We start from the raw sequence: 13780 nt of genomic DNA, 5'->3' as shown, positions 1-13780 counted from the left end.
CTTTCAGGAAAAAAAAATTTGAAAAATGTTTGCATGCGAATCTTAGCACCCCCTTTTCTAAGCAACCATCCCAACGTGAAAAATTTCAGACGCGTGGAAGCAAGCCCGGGTTGACGTTGTGGCCAAGAGATTTATGAAGTTTTCAATCACAAACCACTTCAACAGAACAAAAGACGAACTGCTGGGGGATACTCAGAGCGGTGGCCCAAGGAGCACAAAGGACTTGAATGGTTGTGAGAGTGATTGAGGATCAGACTTTAACTTTGGATTGACTGTCTGTGCCTATTTTTCTTTTTGAATATTTGCCAAAAACATTATCCCTTGCGCCCGCCTCGTTGCGACCGTCTCGCCGCGGGTAATTTAGGTTCTTCGAAATTAAGCCCCACCCCCCTTACTTTGGGCATCGCGATCGTGGAAAAAAGTGGGTGCTTAAAATCAAATAAATACGGTAGCTGAATTCCCCTCCACATACCTGCAATTATTCAATACTTACATCCTGACCTCTCCCGATAGCCTTATACATGTGCTGTGCATGCATAAAAAGATGGCGTTAGGTGCTTACTGCCATTAACTCATTGCTACATACAAAAATGCACAGCCATTTGACATAATGCCATTATTGGGTAAAGGGGGTTCTGTGCATGCCTGAATGCAATAGACATGGAGTGAAACTTGCAAAACTATAAGCATCGGGGTGTTGACAGACACGGAAACATCACTACCAAAGCAAGCCAATTTTTTTGTGCCTCGTTCGCAACCTGCATTTCATTGCTTCCTATGGCCATACATTTTCACCAGCATTTGGCTTTGTGTCTGCATCCCACCTTTTTTTAGCAGTAACTAAACGTCACAGCCACCAGGAAAAGTTTGCAGGAGGAGCAAAAGCGACAGAAAGCGAAACGTCAGGTTTATCCCATCACTAACGGCCACACCCGTACGGCCACATACAAACAGACGACACGACCGTAGCCAAACCACGCACCGTAAAAAAACGGCACCGTTTGGTCCACACCACACCTTTGCCAGTGAAATCAACTCAGCAACCACTAAAACTCAAACCATGCACTTCAGAAATGCGCTCACCACAGCGACTTTATTCCCCGTCATGAAGTACAGCACCTCCCCAGGAAGATTTTACATGGAATGCACAATGCTGTGGTTTCCAGTCTCACCAGTACAAAACACCACTCACGCGTCCACATTCACCCACGCGTAATGAAATGAAAAAAGAAAGAGAGAGTTCCGATGAAGACGAGGGGGGAGGCAGATGCGAGCTCCCCGCCTACTCGGGTTGGTTGATGCGGCGGGCGCCCTCGTTGAGCACGTCCTGCACGGCCTTGGCGAAGCTGACCTGTGCGCGGATGGTGTTGATGTACTGGCTGTAGGAGAGCGTTCCGTCCTGCGGGTTGCTCGGGTCCGGCTTGGTAGCCACCACCGGCACGGGCAGGTACTGGTGGCTGTCGCGCAGCTGCAGGGCACACTCCTGGATGGTCCGCTGCGAGGTGGACACAACAGGGAGCGGTTGGAACAAACCAGGGGGGCACTCCAAAGCTTTTTGAAAAGGCGACAGCCTTTCTTTGGCTACTCGCAACGCGAAAACTTTGCTCCGTTTATCTGTCTGTCCCTTGATTCAGCCGACCGGACAAAGTAGGAAGAGTTCTGGAGCGACACCTTTACAACACAGGCGAAACATTTTCAATCTAATAAATCTAAAAATATGCTCCATATATGTCAACATGGTTCAGCAAAAACATAATAATTAGGCTTATTTGAGGAAGAATGTCGCGATATAACTGGTGTTTGCAGCGTTCTTTTAATTAAATGTGCGCTCAATTTTTGTCAGAAAAAAAAAAGCCGTTCCACTCAATGTGAACACTGTCGGAAGTGCAGAGCAGTGATTCACCATAATGGGCTGCAGCACCGTTTTCCGCTCACTGCTACCGCCCAATGCAGTTCAAATTTCCCGCTTCGCAGTGCTCGCGTGTCCGTTGTCTGGAACTCCGCCAGCGGGAGTTCTGTTCTTTTTGTGCTTGCTTTTCCTCCCGCACCTGCCAGCATTGCAAGCATTGCACTGCTACTTTTTTTCCACTTACTATCATAAAAACCAACCCAACAAGCATTCCTAACTAAATGAACGCGGGCGCTGCCAGTTAGTCGCGTATATTTTGCCTCAAATGCAGTACCTGCAGTTTTCTTTGCGCTAAACAACGGGGAGATGCAGGACGAGGGTCACCGGTGCACAAGCTTCGAAAGCTTACGACTAAATAAACAGCTTGGCTTTCGAAGCCTCTGGGTTACGCCGAGATGACAGAATGCCGCGTGGCTCTACTTGGGTCCAGCAAGCGAGCTACGATGAACAACAACCAGGCGAGCCCCTGAAGTGCTCTGCATTTCAAAAAAAAAAAACGGTGAAAACAATGTTTTACCCACAAACTATGAACAAGGCTGGCACATGAGTCTCAGACTCGTGGCTTGCGCGCCAAGTCCCAGCAGCCCCCAACAAAAGGCGGCAAAGCTGAACTCCACAAACCTCCAATGGTGTGTCGGACCGAAACAGGAAGGGAACAGTGCTAGAGACATGGGCAGGTGAGAGTGGAGATTCGGTTATGCGGCACGGCCGGCAGAAGACTACCGTCTTCCAACAACGTTTGCAGCGACGCGCGCGGGCAATTTTTTGAAAGCTGGCGGTTTTTCTTCAACTACCTAAACTCAATAATTTTGGTCTTCCCATCTCACTCGGTTCAGACGACCTGACCTGCCAAAAGTGAAGGCGTAGAAAAAGAGGTAGAGGAATGAGCATCAGCTTCTCAGAACAATTGGTGGCCCTCCTGTCTCTCCTCTGTTCGCCCAACTTTTCTGCGTTCAGTGTCGTATGTTTCAGACTATTCCTTTGCCACTCGTGGTGTGAAGTGGCACAGCAGACAAGAGATTACTAGGCCCAACCAATTGTGCGTAGAGAGTCCAGTCATTGCTGCACGGGATTTCAGCACCAAATGTAAAAAAAGGTTGGGCAAAGGGAGCAGAGATAGTAGGCAGCTAATCATTTTGAGAAGCTCCTAGTTCCTCTCTCTTCTACCTGTTCTTCTGCAAACAGTATGCTTGACCGTAAAGTACAGCAAAAGCTCGTTAATACAAACCACAAACGGAAACCGTCTCAGTTCGAATTAATGAAACTTTGAACTAGTGAAAGTGACCAATAATACAAGTGCACTGCGATTCGAGAGCATTAGGCCTGACAACGCTTCAATGCTTAAAAGAGCCTGTGAGGGTGAACTAGGTGACAGTCACCACTTTTTTTTCTAACAAACAAACGTAGCTGAAGGCCTCATCTTCGCCTTCCTCAAGACAGAAGGAGGGGGGCGGCATTACATCCGGCCATTCCTTCTGATGGGACGTATCCCATCAGAAGGAATGATGGGACTATCGCACGATTCTGATGGGACTATCGCACAACATCAGTAGTGCGATAGTAGGGAAAATGCTAAAAACAGAGTTAACAATGCTTTACTTCCTAAAGCTCAAACTCATTATGGCACACAAGCTGTGCATTTTTCTACTGCTTACGAATGAAACTGTTCGCCTCACTTGACAAAAAGTGCTTGAAGTATTTATTATTTCTAGAATAGCTTACGCACACATCTTCAGAGTCAATCTGAGTTCATTTTGTTTGCTTTTATCACCCGTTTTGTTTGCTTTTTTTTACTGTAATTGTACAATCTCAGTTTTGTAATATCTCCGTTTCGTCTGTTTCAACATAGTACTGTAACCACTGTTTGTTAAAACATTTACTCGTTGATGCTTGTATTACAGGAGGTCCCCCTGCAGTCTTTGACTTCGGGACCTCCTCCTGTATATGCGCACTGTATGTTGTTTCGTTTGAGATCAATAAAGCTCCATCGAGTCGAACGTGGTAACGGCAGGTTATCACCAGAGTGGTGTGATCAAACGGCATCGCAACAACAGGTCACGTTTTTTTTGGTGACCACGCTTCCAGCAGCGGTTGCCAGTCACACAAACAAGTCGCTGTGATGTCATAAGGTCTGGGCGAGAAAGTGGCTCCTGAATCCCCACTACACCGGCTGCACTTCTGATAACCTAGCTTGTTTGAAGTTATCGTCATCACTGAAAATCATCAGCACTGTTATTGGGTCAAAGCAGTCGTGGTTTCAATCAGTAAAACTTGTATTTTGTGTTCGTGATTTCTTTAGGAACTCCCCTTTTTCACTGTGACGCAATGGGTAAAAAGACACCGACTGAAAGCATATATACCCCTCAAGTCACAAAGGAATGTACCAAATAAGATAGAGGAGATAGTTAGAGAATTTGGTAATGAGAAAGCCTGTGAGCCCTGACAGCTCAAGCTATTTTCCTTGCCTTACATTTACCCATCAAATCTGTTACTATTTGAATCACTCACTAAAGTTCCATGTTCACTGGCCGCAGACATTGCCAGAACTGAACGAAATAAGTGCCCAAGTAACTGCGAAATAAGTTATAGTCCCATTACTGATTTGACATTTAAGCTCTTTTTTTTCTTTAATGGGGGGCTATTTTCAACTTTTAGTGCACAGAATCAAACACATCAGGAGAGAGGCATACCGGGACAGAGTACTATTACCAATGGACTTGGTTATGAATGGTTATGGCAATGTGGTTTCAGAATTGGTGCGTGTGGGCATTTTCTCCCGTTACAGCCACAAAAAAAATACGGCCACCCACCACAACTCGCACCCTGGTGTCAGCCAGCCACATCATGTTGGGACAATGTCCCTCCAATGTTTCAATGAATTGCATTTACACTGCACAGAGTTATGAAGGGATGCTTTTTCCTAGCAAAATCAGTTGCCTCCTCCCTGCATGCAGCCATATAAGGCTGAAAACCAAGGCTGCCAGATCGGAAAGAGGCTTCAACACTAACCCGTTGTCGAAATTTTCCCGGAACTAAAGCAAACCCGCTATACCTTAATTATTTCCTGCTCCCACATCATCTCTGCACGTGCCGTCAAAACATAGCCTTGAAGATGGGGGGGTCTTTATTGCTTATAGCAAACCATCCTATCCTGGAGGGGGTGACTTGATTACCTCTATAATTAATTTAAAAAAAACGAAGTGGTGACTCGATTACTTCTACCATTAAATTAGCAAAATAAGTTTGAAAAGTAAAATAAAATTTCTTCTTCATACCCATTGCAATGCCTGTTTATAGAGCAATTGCTCCACCATTTTCTATGGGCTTGCTCGCACAGAAAGTCGCTGCAGTCACTGTGCAATTTCGCCCATTTATATTCGAACAAGCTCTAGTGCAACGTATATCTCTCTCAAGTATACATACGCGAGCATTTAACACTTGGCTGGTTATTGTAGTACAATCAACATGCCACACAAAGCTTTTCTAGCTGTCGCAAATAAGTGAGAAATTTATTACAGGGGGAGTGCTAGTGGCACACGTCCGGCACAAAATATTTCCTATGATGTTTGTGATCCACTGTGATTTGTTCGAAATACAAAACAAATACAAATTGGAGTTTTCATTACTTTCAAGCAGTTGTGAAAACACACAATACTTATAGAGCACACTAGAATATGCATGTAGTCTCTAATAACGTTAGTGGCTCTCGGTAAGTTTAGGAGCGGAAAAAAGCACACAATACTTATAGAGCACACTAGAATATGCATGTAGTCTCCAATAATGTTAGTGGCTCTCGGTGAGTTTAGGAGCGGAAAAAAGCTTTCATTCAGGGAAAGGAAACCGGTTTAAAGCAGTCACACGACTTTTCACCACTTTTCACCGTACTATATTGTCTGGGGTGACCGTACCCGGCACCTCAACACCACCAGCAACCCCAAAATCTCCCCCAGGTTTTCACAATCTGGTGCCGAATTTCACACCATCTGGCAATGCTGCTGTAAACACAATGCACGCACAAAGTGTTTTTGAATGACTGAGAAAATGTGGGGATAGAGGAAAGGGTCACTAAATCGTCAAGCGACACACAAAGCAGCCACCATCAAGTAAGACAGGCTTAGATTAATCCCTGCCCGTGCATCTTCACACACTCTCAGAGACGCAAACGGCTAATAACGAAGCAGCTCCACGCTTGCTAGCAAAAGTTGTCCATGTCTTCCCAGCTTCGCTTCAATCAGCACCTTTAAAACAGGCAACCGCGTTGCTTACAAACAACAAAAAAACAATGCAGCCTTGCAGAACGTCTCAAATTTCCAGTCAGTCAGCATCCACGGGCACGCAGACTTCGTTGCCGACATATACATCATCATCAGCAGCATCAGCCTACTCATGTCACGGCAGGACGAAGACCTCTCCCATTGACCTCCAACCGCTCCTGTACTGCTCCGCTCGAGTCCACTGTTGGCCACCGAATTTCCTCATTTCATCCCCCCATCGGATTACTGGCCTTCCCCGTCTTCTAGAGCCATCTCTTGGTATCTACTCTGTTACCCCAATTGTCCACAGGTTGTCGGTTCCTCTTCCCACATGGCGCACCCCCAAGCCCATTTCTTTTTCTTTATTTCAACTATGATATCTTCCTCTCTAGTCCGTTCCCTGATCCAGGTAGCTCGTTTCCTGTCCCTGAGTGTTACCCCTAACATTAGACGTTCCATGGCCTGTTGAGCCGATCTGAGCTTGCTTTCAAGTTGTTAAGTAATACCCCTGTCACACGGGCACTTTCAATCACGATTGAAGTGAATCGCGATCGAGTTTTCGAGCGCGCTCAACGTACTGCCGCTGCTACACGGCCCGTTTCAATCACGATCGAGAAGTTGCACCGCTTGCACTCGTGCACGCCAGATGGCGCTAACAATGTACTTGCGGCCGGCGTCTGCTAACTTCACGCAATCGTAGGTATACGTAACTAGGGAAATGTTACCGCACGCTTGTTTGGGTCAAGTTATTTGACACAGTTTGTAGCGTTAGTTGAAGTTGTCACCTTCTGTGTCATTACTGAGTGGGGACGAGAGTATCGGCGCTTTCGTTCGATCGCGCTTGAGAAACCAGGATCGAGTTCAACCGGGATCAAGCTCGATCACGATTGACACTGCCGTGTAGCATGCGCCCGACCCAAATTGAGCTCAATCCGGATCGTCTCAATCGCGATTGAAAGTGCCCGTGTGACAGGGGTATCAGGCACCAAGTTTCCGCTCCATATGTCATCACTGGCAGCATGCACTACTTACAGATTTTTCTTTTGAGTAACAGGGGTAGCTTACTTTTCAGTATTTGGAGTGTTTTCCTAGTGCTCCCCAGCCCATACCTGCTATTCTGTGCCGGATTTCTTTCTCGTGGTTGGGGTCAGCCCTAGACATCTGTCCGAGGCGGCTGTACGTATTATTTTACTTCTAGCATTTCATTTCCTAAGCTGAAGAGGCCATTCTTTGCAGGCTTATTCCTCGTTACTTTAGATTTATTCGTATTTATTTTTAGCCACACAGCCACGCTTTCTGATTGTAGTTCCTCAAGCATGCTTGAGGAACATATACACTCCGATGCAAAAATTTGTTTCGTTTTTTTTCAGCAGCAACCACCCAGTGTGCACAGGCATGCAAAAATGCAACATGAAGTCAGTGCTCATCAACTCGTGCTGCCATCTGGTTGGCAAGTGTGCAACTGGCTTCACAGAGAAGTGAGACGCAAGCCAGGTTCAAGCGCAAGGCGTACACCGTGTAGCCCAGCCCCAATGGGCACTGAGGAGAGCAGCCTCTTTTCTGTCGTCTGCTACAGTACACTTCACAGAATGCATCGCTGCTTTTGTCAGCGCGCTCGACCTGGATTGGCTTCTTTCCAAAGGTGAAAGCGAGCATGATGCAGTGACACTGACTGCCTCTTGCCATCGCTCGTCATTCATTCTTCCTTGACTTGCGAAATCGACACGGTCCTTGAGAACACATCCTCCTCTGGAACGTCCCGCACTTGCCGACTTGTTTGAATCTTTTCCCGGGTTGTTCCTTGGGTACTTATACGCATCGGTTGAAAAGCGGATGTATGCCTCAAACAATAGTTCTTCTGATCATCTGCTAAGAGTGTAGTCTACTAGCTTCCAGATTGGAGCCAGCAAGCTGCCCGAACAAAAATGTCCAGGTGGTTCTGTCAGACCGCGGGGCCCCAGAGATTGCTCAACGAAGAAAATCACAGGCGATCTGGCGCCGCCCGGAAGTGACGAATTGAGCTGCCTGAGAAAAAGGACTGACCACCTCTTGCCCCCCTGCAGCCCGTGGGGAGCCGGAAGTGGAAAATCGAACAGGCCCATTACTCCTCCTCTTCCTTAATTATGATCATGCATCTACTTTACCACTTTGTTTCCAAGATATCTTCGAGCACATTACCATGCCGTCAATTTAGCGCAGGGACTATGAATAAGGTTACGAAAGCTTCACTCTTGCAGTTTTTGGCGACGCAACTGCGTAGAACTCTCATTTTTCAAGCACAAAACTTTTCCCACTTTATGCTACTTCTATGTATTAACAAAAAGACAAACTCCTTTCTTGTGTCAAGCGAGATCACGGGAGTAACATATCTCCAAAAAGGAACACCAGAGAAGCGACGATTGTGTTGCGTGTCAGTTAATGCCAACGACATTCAAATATATGCCCTTCGATTAAAAAGCATAGCGAGCTATCATCATGTCTGGAAGACATTACATTTATTAACCTGTGTGGAGGACCGTTCGTGTGTCAGGGAATATACAGAATTAACCGATACCAGGATGGAAATGCTTAAAAACCAAATGTTCATATAAACTACTACCGTGAAATCTGCGCAGCAGTTACTTTTCGCGTGAATATTGCCTTAACAATTCCTTTATAATCATAACGCGGACCTTCGAAATTCGAATACGCGTTCGGACACGTCAACATGGATGCATTTTCCGTCATTTGCTCCGATGAATTAAGTCGTCGCGTTTCGAAGTCGGCTCACGAAATGCGTGAAACCTGAGCGGTCTACAACAATTCCAACGACCGGCGAAAGAAAGACGACTGCCGAATACTCACAAGGCTGAGCTCAATCTGGTTGCAAATCGAGAAAAAATCCTCGAGGGCCTTGTCCAGCCTTGGAGGCGTCGACTCGTCCGATGTGTTCGATCGCCTGCACGATTCAAAAGTGGGTTGACTACGCCCGCGACACACGACAGCTTTGGCCGAAAACGCGAAGCAAGAAAACACTTACACGCCGTTGTCCACTGCGGCGGTATGATATATGTTCGTAGCTGCCACTCTCGTCAGATTCTAAAAAAAAAATGGATAGGAGAAAATATTTGCGATGACGAAATAGCAGGAGAGCGGGAGACGTTCGGTGCGCGAGCTTACCGAGAGAGCGTCTTTCAGGGACCAAACCAGCGCCTTCACTTTCGCTACATTATCAAACTTGACCTCTGTAGTAGACGTCTGACCTTGCGAAGGATGAGCTGCCTGAGCTTGACCTGGGTGCTGGGGCATAGACGGACCTCCCGGCGGCCCAGAAGGAGGGCCTGCGCCTCCGGAAGGCAAACCCTGCATGGGAGCAGCCATCTTTCGAACAGTGAAAAAGGGAGTACGGACGTGTAAATAGCGGTTTTCATAGATGCACGTCTCCTCGGTTTGGTGTCTTCGATTTGGCTGCACTCATTCAGGTAGCAGACGACAAAAGTCACGACGAAAGTACAGGCAACGCCTCGTACAGGGCTGGTTGTGCAGTGGCGGCGCCAGCGCTTCCTGCGCTGAACTAGAGTGTACTAGAGTACACTCTAGCTGAACTGGCTGAACTCATTCTAAATTCATGCAGAAAGTGCAGTCCAAATCGAGGAGACCAGGGTCTACACAAACTGTATTTGGCAGGCAAAGAAAAGAGGCCAGTTATTTCAGCGCTGAATGAAATCAAAATAATCAAACCTAGCTATCAAACTGACTGTGCTCAAACCATACAGTTTCATACTAATATATTAGTACTAATATACTACTATATTAGTAATATATAAGTACTAATATACTAGTATATTAGTGTGAAATTTTATGGCTCAAACTTCACAACATTTAACGTGTTCCGTCTCCTTTTTTTTTTTTTTTTTTCTTACAAGGATTGCGTCAGTCCTCACATTTTGCACTCGCGAACATTCATAGCGTGATTAAAAATCGGGTGTAGGCATGGAGAATTTTCATAATTATCACTCCCAACGACCCAGGCATGCTGAGATTTGGTTCAGCTCAGTCATGCAAGAGCAGGTACGATACGAAACATGTGAGGTCTGGTAATTTAAATTGTTATGTATTCTGTGCGTGAATAGCGGGGATTATTGTTGAAATTTGTGTTTCAGTAGATAATACGTAAGCTGCAGGGCTGTGTAAGATTAAGGAGCGCCGCAAATGAGGCATTATTCGGACACTGGGCCCGGACGGATGTTTACAGTGCGGTGAAATACCATGCGTTTTCGTCTTTCACTTCAAACAGCAAATAAAACCAGCCGCTGCTGCCGGAAATTCAAGAAACCGAGTGTTCTTTTTTTATTTGCAGATAGGTAGACGCAGGTGAAACTGTATGCAGTATATATATATATATGTCCGTGTCAGTCTCTGTTTCAAATTACTTCAAGTAGTTTGTCTCTGCGTGTTTCGGCGAGTACAATCCCAAAGAAGTTGCCCGGCCCCAGAGCATTTTCGACCCTGGTTGAAAAATTGAGATCGGCCTCTTTTGGCAATAAAATTTGCAAAAAAATGTGGAACGCTTCACGATTTTGCGTGTCATCCTTGCGCAGGGGCCATGCTAATCTTCTCTGTATCGTTCCAATTTTAGTATATGTACTTTGGAAGTACACCAACATAGAATTTGTAGCCGCATATATAGCCCGAGTCCATAAAATGAACAAAGAACAGTGAGTGGCACGGAACGTAACAAAAGTTTTAAATAAAAACAAAATAGCAATGCAATTCTTTTAACAGATTTACTTTTTTAATTTGATGTTACAATTATCCTTTATTTTAACTATTGTATTTCAGATAAACTAACTCCAGTATTAAGTATGACATGGGTTAATACTACTGAGTGGGTTAAAAAACGCGATTGCTTTTCAGCGCCCTCTGTGTTCTAAAAACCGCATCTAAAACCTGCGCGAAAATTTGAATGAACACGACAGGCAAATTTTGGAAGTTCATCGCTGGCTCTTGCAAATCAGTGCTTGCAAACATGGAGGAAAAAAGTTAATCGAGGCCATTCGGGGAATTGCAACAAGGGAGGCGTAAGTAACGCTAAGCGGCTTTTTACGCCCTCCGGAAGCCGCTGGCTACGGAGGTGGAATGCCGGTGCATCGCGGCCGCAGTCTGCACGGGTCATCCCCAAACCACGCAGTTTCAGCGTTTGCGTTGGCTTTCGAGTGTTCTCGTTTCGTGTGTTGATGTTTGTATATCAAGTGGGGCTCAGTCATCTGCGCCCCGCAATTTCAAATACAGTGGGTTGCGACGATAGTTTTTCACTTTAAATTTTTTTCCTGGGCGATCCGCCGCTCTGTTCACGCTCAAACTTCACACAAAGGTCGCATTTTGTGGTCTATTTTGTTTGTCACCTGGAACAACAACAGTACTTACCTGTTTATTCTGAAAATAAATAAAAACGATTTTCGCTTATGGGAAAATGGCGGCGATTTGGACGTGCGAGCCCGAAAACCGGGTTTTCTGATCGTCTGTTAGCTCATTTCTAGGTGCATTTTCTGATCGCCTGCTGCACCATTTGGCTCCGTACGCGAATCCCAAACATGCGTTTCACTCTGCAGATGGTTCCGTCGTTCCAACATCAACTTGCGCTGGCTCGTACGTCCAAATCAGCGGCCATTTTCCCATAGGCGAAAATCGTTTTTATTTATTTTCAGAATAAACAGGTAAGTACCGTTGTTGTTCCCGGTGTCAAACAAAATAGACCACAAAATGCGACCTTTGTGTGAAGTTTGAGCGCGAACAGAGCGGCGGATCGCTCAGGAAATTTTTTTAAAGGGTTCCAATCATCGTCGCAACACCCTGTATTTCAGCAGAACATGCGAAAGGTGTTCACACTTACCTGAAGTAGCCAGTTGCAATTTATATGGAAAATGGTGGCTCAAGGTAGTAAAAGGAATGCTATATGGTAAATTACTAGTGTACTATAAGCGGTATAGTGCCCTGCAGTAGCTATAAAGTACTTACGTGGAAGCCAGAAGTACGAAAAGCAGTGCGCTAATCGTGAATGGCCATGCATTATACGCTGAACAGCCAACACCGGCTTTGCCCCTGCATTTAAACCGAGAAAATAGTGGGGATAGGTACATAAGGTACATATATTGCCCAACAAGTTGGAAATACTGGATTTTTACCGAATCGCGAAAATAATCTATATAAGTCATTTCAAGTGCAGTGCGAAATAGCTGTAATTAACATGTTTTTATTAGCGGACGCGTGTCACATTTTACCTAAGTCCCTCTCCTTGGTTGTCGTTCATTATTCGTGCAGCCCTAAAGAAAATGGTAGCTGGTGCCAGCTGGTTTACGGATTGTTTTCGACCGCCTTTTGTGCACATAATCCGACTAAGTGAAAAATCCCTCGGGCCCAAATTTGGAGCCGAGTATTTCGAAGTTTTCCAAAATTTCCAAACATATACCACAGCCGCCGGTACGGAGCGAAAAATTCAGTTTGGTCATCAAATCAGATGGTCATGCACTAAATACGTGGAATATTGAAAAGAAAAATAAAGAAAGCCAGCGCAAAACGACAATTACAATAAGTGAGTTAGCTCTGGCCAAACCCGCTAGTGGGTACGTCCAAAAACATTGAGGGCATCCTCATCATCACCATCATCATCATGACAAGAAGACTGCAATTAGATAACTGCCCCAAACTTCCGCTTTATCGAGAGAAAGAGCGTCACCGCCAAGAAACATGGCTGTGTGATTGTAGTCGGATCTCAGCTGGTTCCTTTTAAGTGCGAATGCACTTTTTAGGGGGGCCTGAATCGTCCGCCGCCGTAGTCCGCATAGCAACAGCTGCGGGTGCGCGCGCTCCTCGTCTTCCCTAGCAACGGGGGGAGATGGGCGCGCGCTGCCTGGCCGCTGACATGGCACATACCCACGTGGGGGATTGGCCAGGAATCGGGCGTGAGAAGGGCTAATGCACCCGCTTAAAGGAGTACTGACACGAAATTTCAAAGCTGAGATCCGCTCTAGCAATCAAGTACAACGACAACACAAATAGGTGTCTGTGAATAAATGCATCTTTCTTTCTTTGTAGTTGTGTGTGTGTGTGTGATCTCTCTTTCGCAAACATTACCGAACCGCGCAAATTCAACTCGTGCATTCGCACTTTCACATTCTTCCCCTCGGGGAAATGTGGGGAATTTTTTTACAATTGCATCGCTTATAAAGCAGGGGAAACATGTGGCCGCAAAGGATGCCCCAAGCAGCCTTGGCCGACTGCCAACCATCGGCAACACAGCGGGTGCTGGTCGGTGGCCAATGGAGTCGGCCTGCCGGTCCAGTTAGAGTGCAAGCACAACCCCAACCTCCCCCCTCTTCCATCCCCCATTCCCACCCCTGAGCTGTGGGAGAACCTTGTGACCAGCAGCGATCTGGACGTCCAGACACGTTTGGCCTCCAGAGCGAAGGCTGCCGGCTCATCGCATGGCTTCCTGGAATAAGGAACCACTCCCACTTCACCGGCTCAATAAAATGTTTCTCTCTCTCTCTCTCTCTCTCCAGTTCAAACGTTGGGCTGTGGTCTGTGGCCAACCAATCGGGCTTTAGTTTGGCCGATTACGTTTTGCCAAGACCCGGTT

At 46.2% G+C, this 13780-nt stretch overlaps 1 protein-coding gene and 1 non-coding gene across 2 annotated transcripts; both read right to left on the bottom strand.

Moving 5' to 3' along the window:
- Window positions 1–1078: 1078 nt before the first annotated feature.
- Window positions 1079–9610, bottom strand: Ix (mediator complex subunit intersex). The gene is made up of 4 exons (XM_077681836.1): window positions 9322–9610; window positions 9182–9240; window positions 9007–9100; window positions 1079–1495 (listed from the first exon to the last, which is right to left on the bottom strand). Exons 1-4 carry the CDS (start codon window positions 9520–9522, stop codon window positions 1283–1285), a joined length of 567 nt encoding a protein of 188 aa, XP_077537962.1. The 5' UTR covers window positions 9523–9610; the 3' UTR covers window positions 1079–1282.
- A 1087-nt stretch (window positions 9611–10697) lies between these two features.
- On the bottom strand, window positions 10698–10800 carry LOC144150357 (U6 spliceosomal RNA). Its single transcript, XR_013318511.1, has one exon. It is a non-coding gene; the product is annotated as a U6 spliceosomal RNA (small nuclear RNA).
- Between the last annotated feature and the right edge of the window lie 2980 nt (window positions 10801–13780).

Source organism: Haemaphysalis longicornis, unplaced genomic scaffold (assembly GCF_048455015.1).
Source record: "Haemaphysalis longicornis isolate Haplotype H1 unplaced genomic scaffold, Haemaphysalis longicornis Haplotype H1 scaffold_8, whole genome shotgun sequence".
In the NCBI taxonomy this organism is placed as follows: domain Eukaryota; kingdom Metazoa; phylum Arthropoda; class Arachnida; order Ixodida; family Ixodidae; genus Haemaphysalis; species Haemaphysalis longicornis.
Note: the sequence above shows the minus strand (reverse complement) of the source record. Positions and strands in the feature narration are given on the sequence as shown.

What these genes read in the sequence shown, in the direction of transcription:
- Ix (XM_077681836.1), bottom strand. Translation starts at nt 9,522, where the DNA reads ATGGCTGCTCCCATGCAGGGTTTGCCTTCCGGAGGCGCAGGCCCTCCT. An exon ending in GCCGCAGTGGACAACGGCGT is followed by an intron (nt 9,101 to 9,181) that starts GTAAGTGTTTTC and finishes TGAATCGTGCAG; the next exon opens with GCGATCGAACACATCGGACG. An exon ending in ACCAGATTGAGCTCAGCCTT is followed by an intron (nt 1,496 to 9,006) that starts GTGAGTATTCGG and finishes TCCACCTCGCAG; the next exon opens with CGGACCATCCAGGAGTGTGC.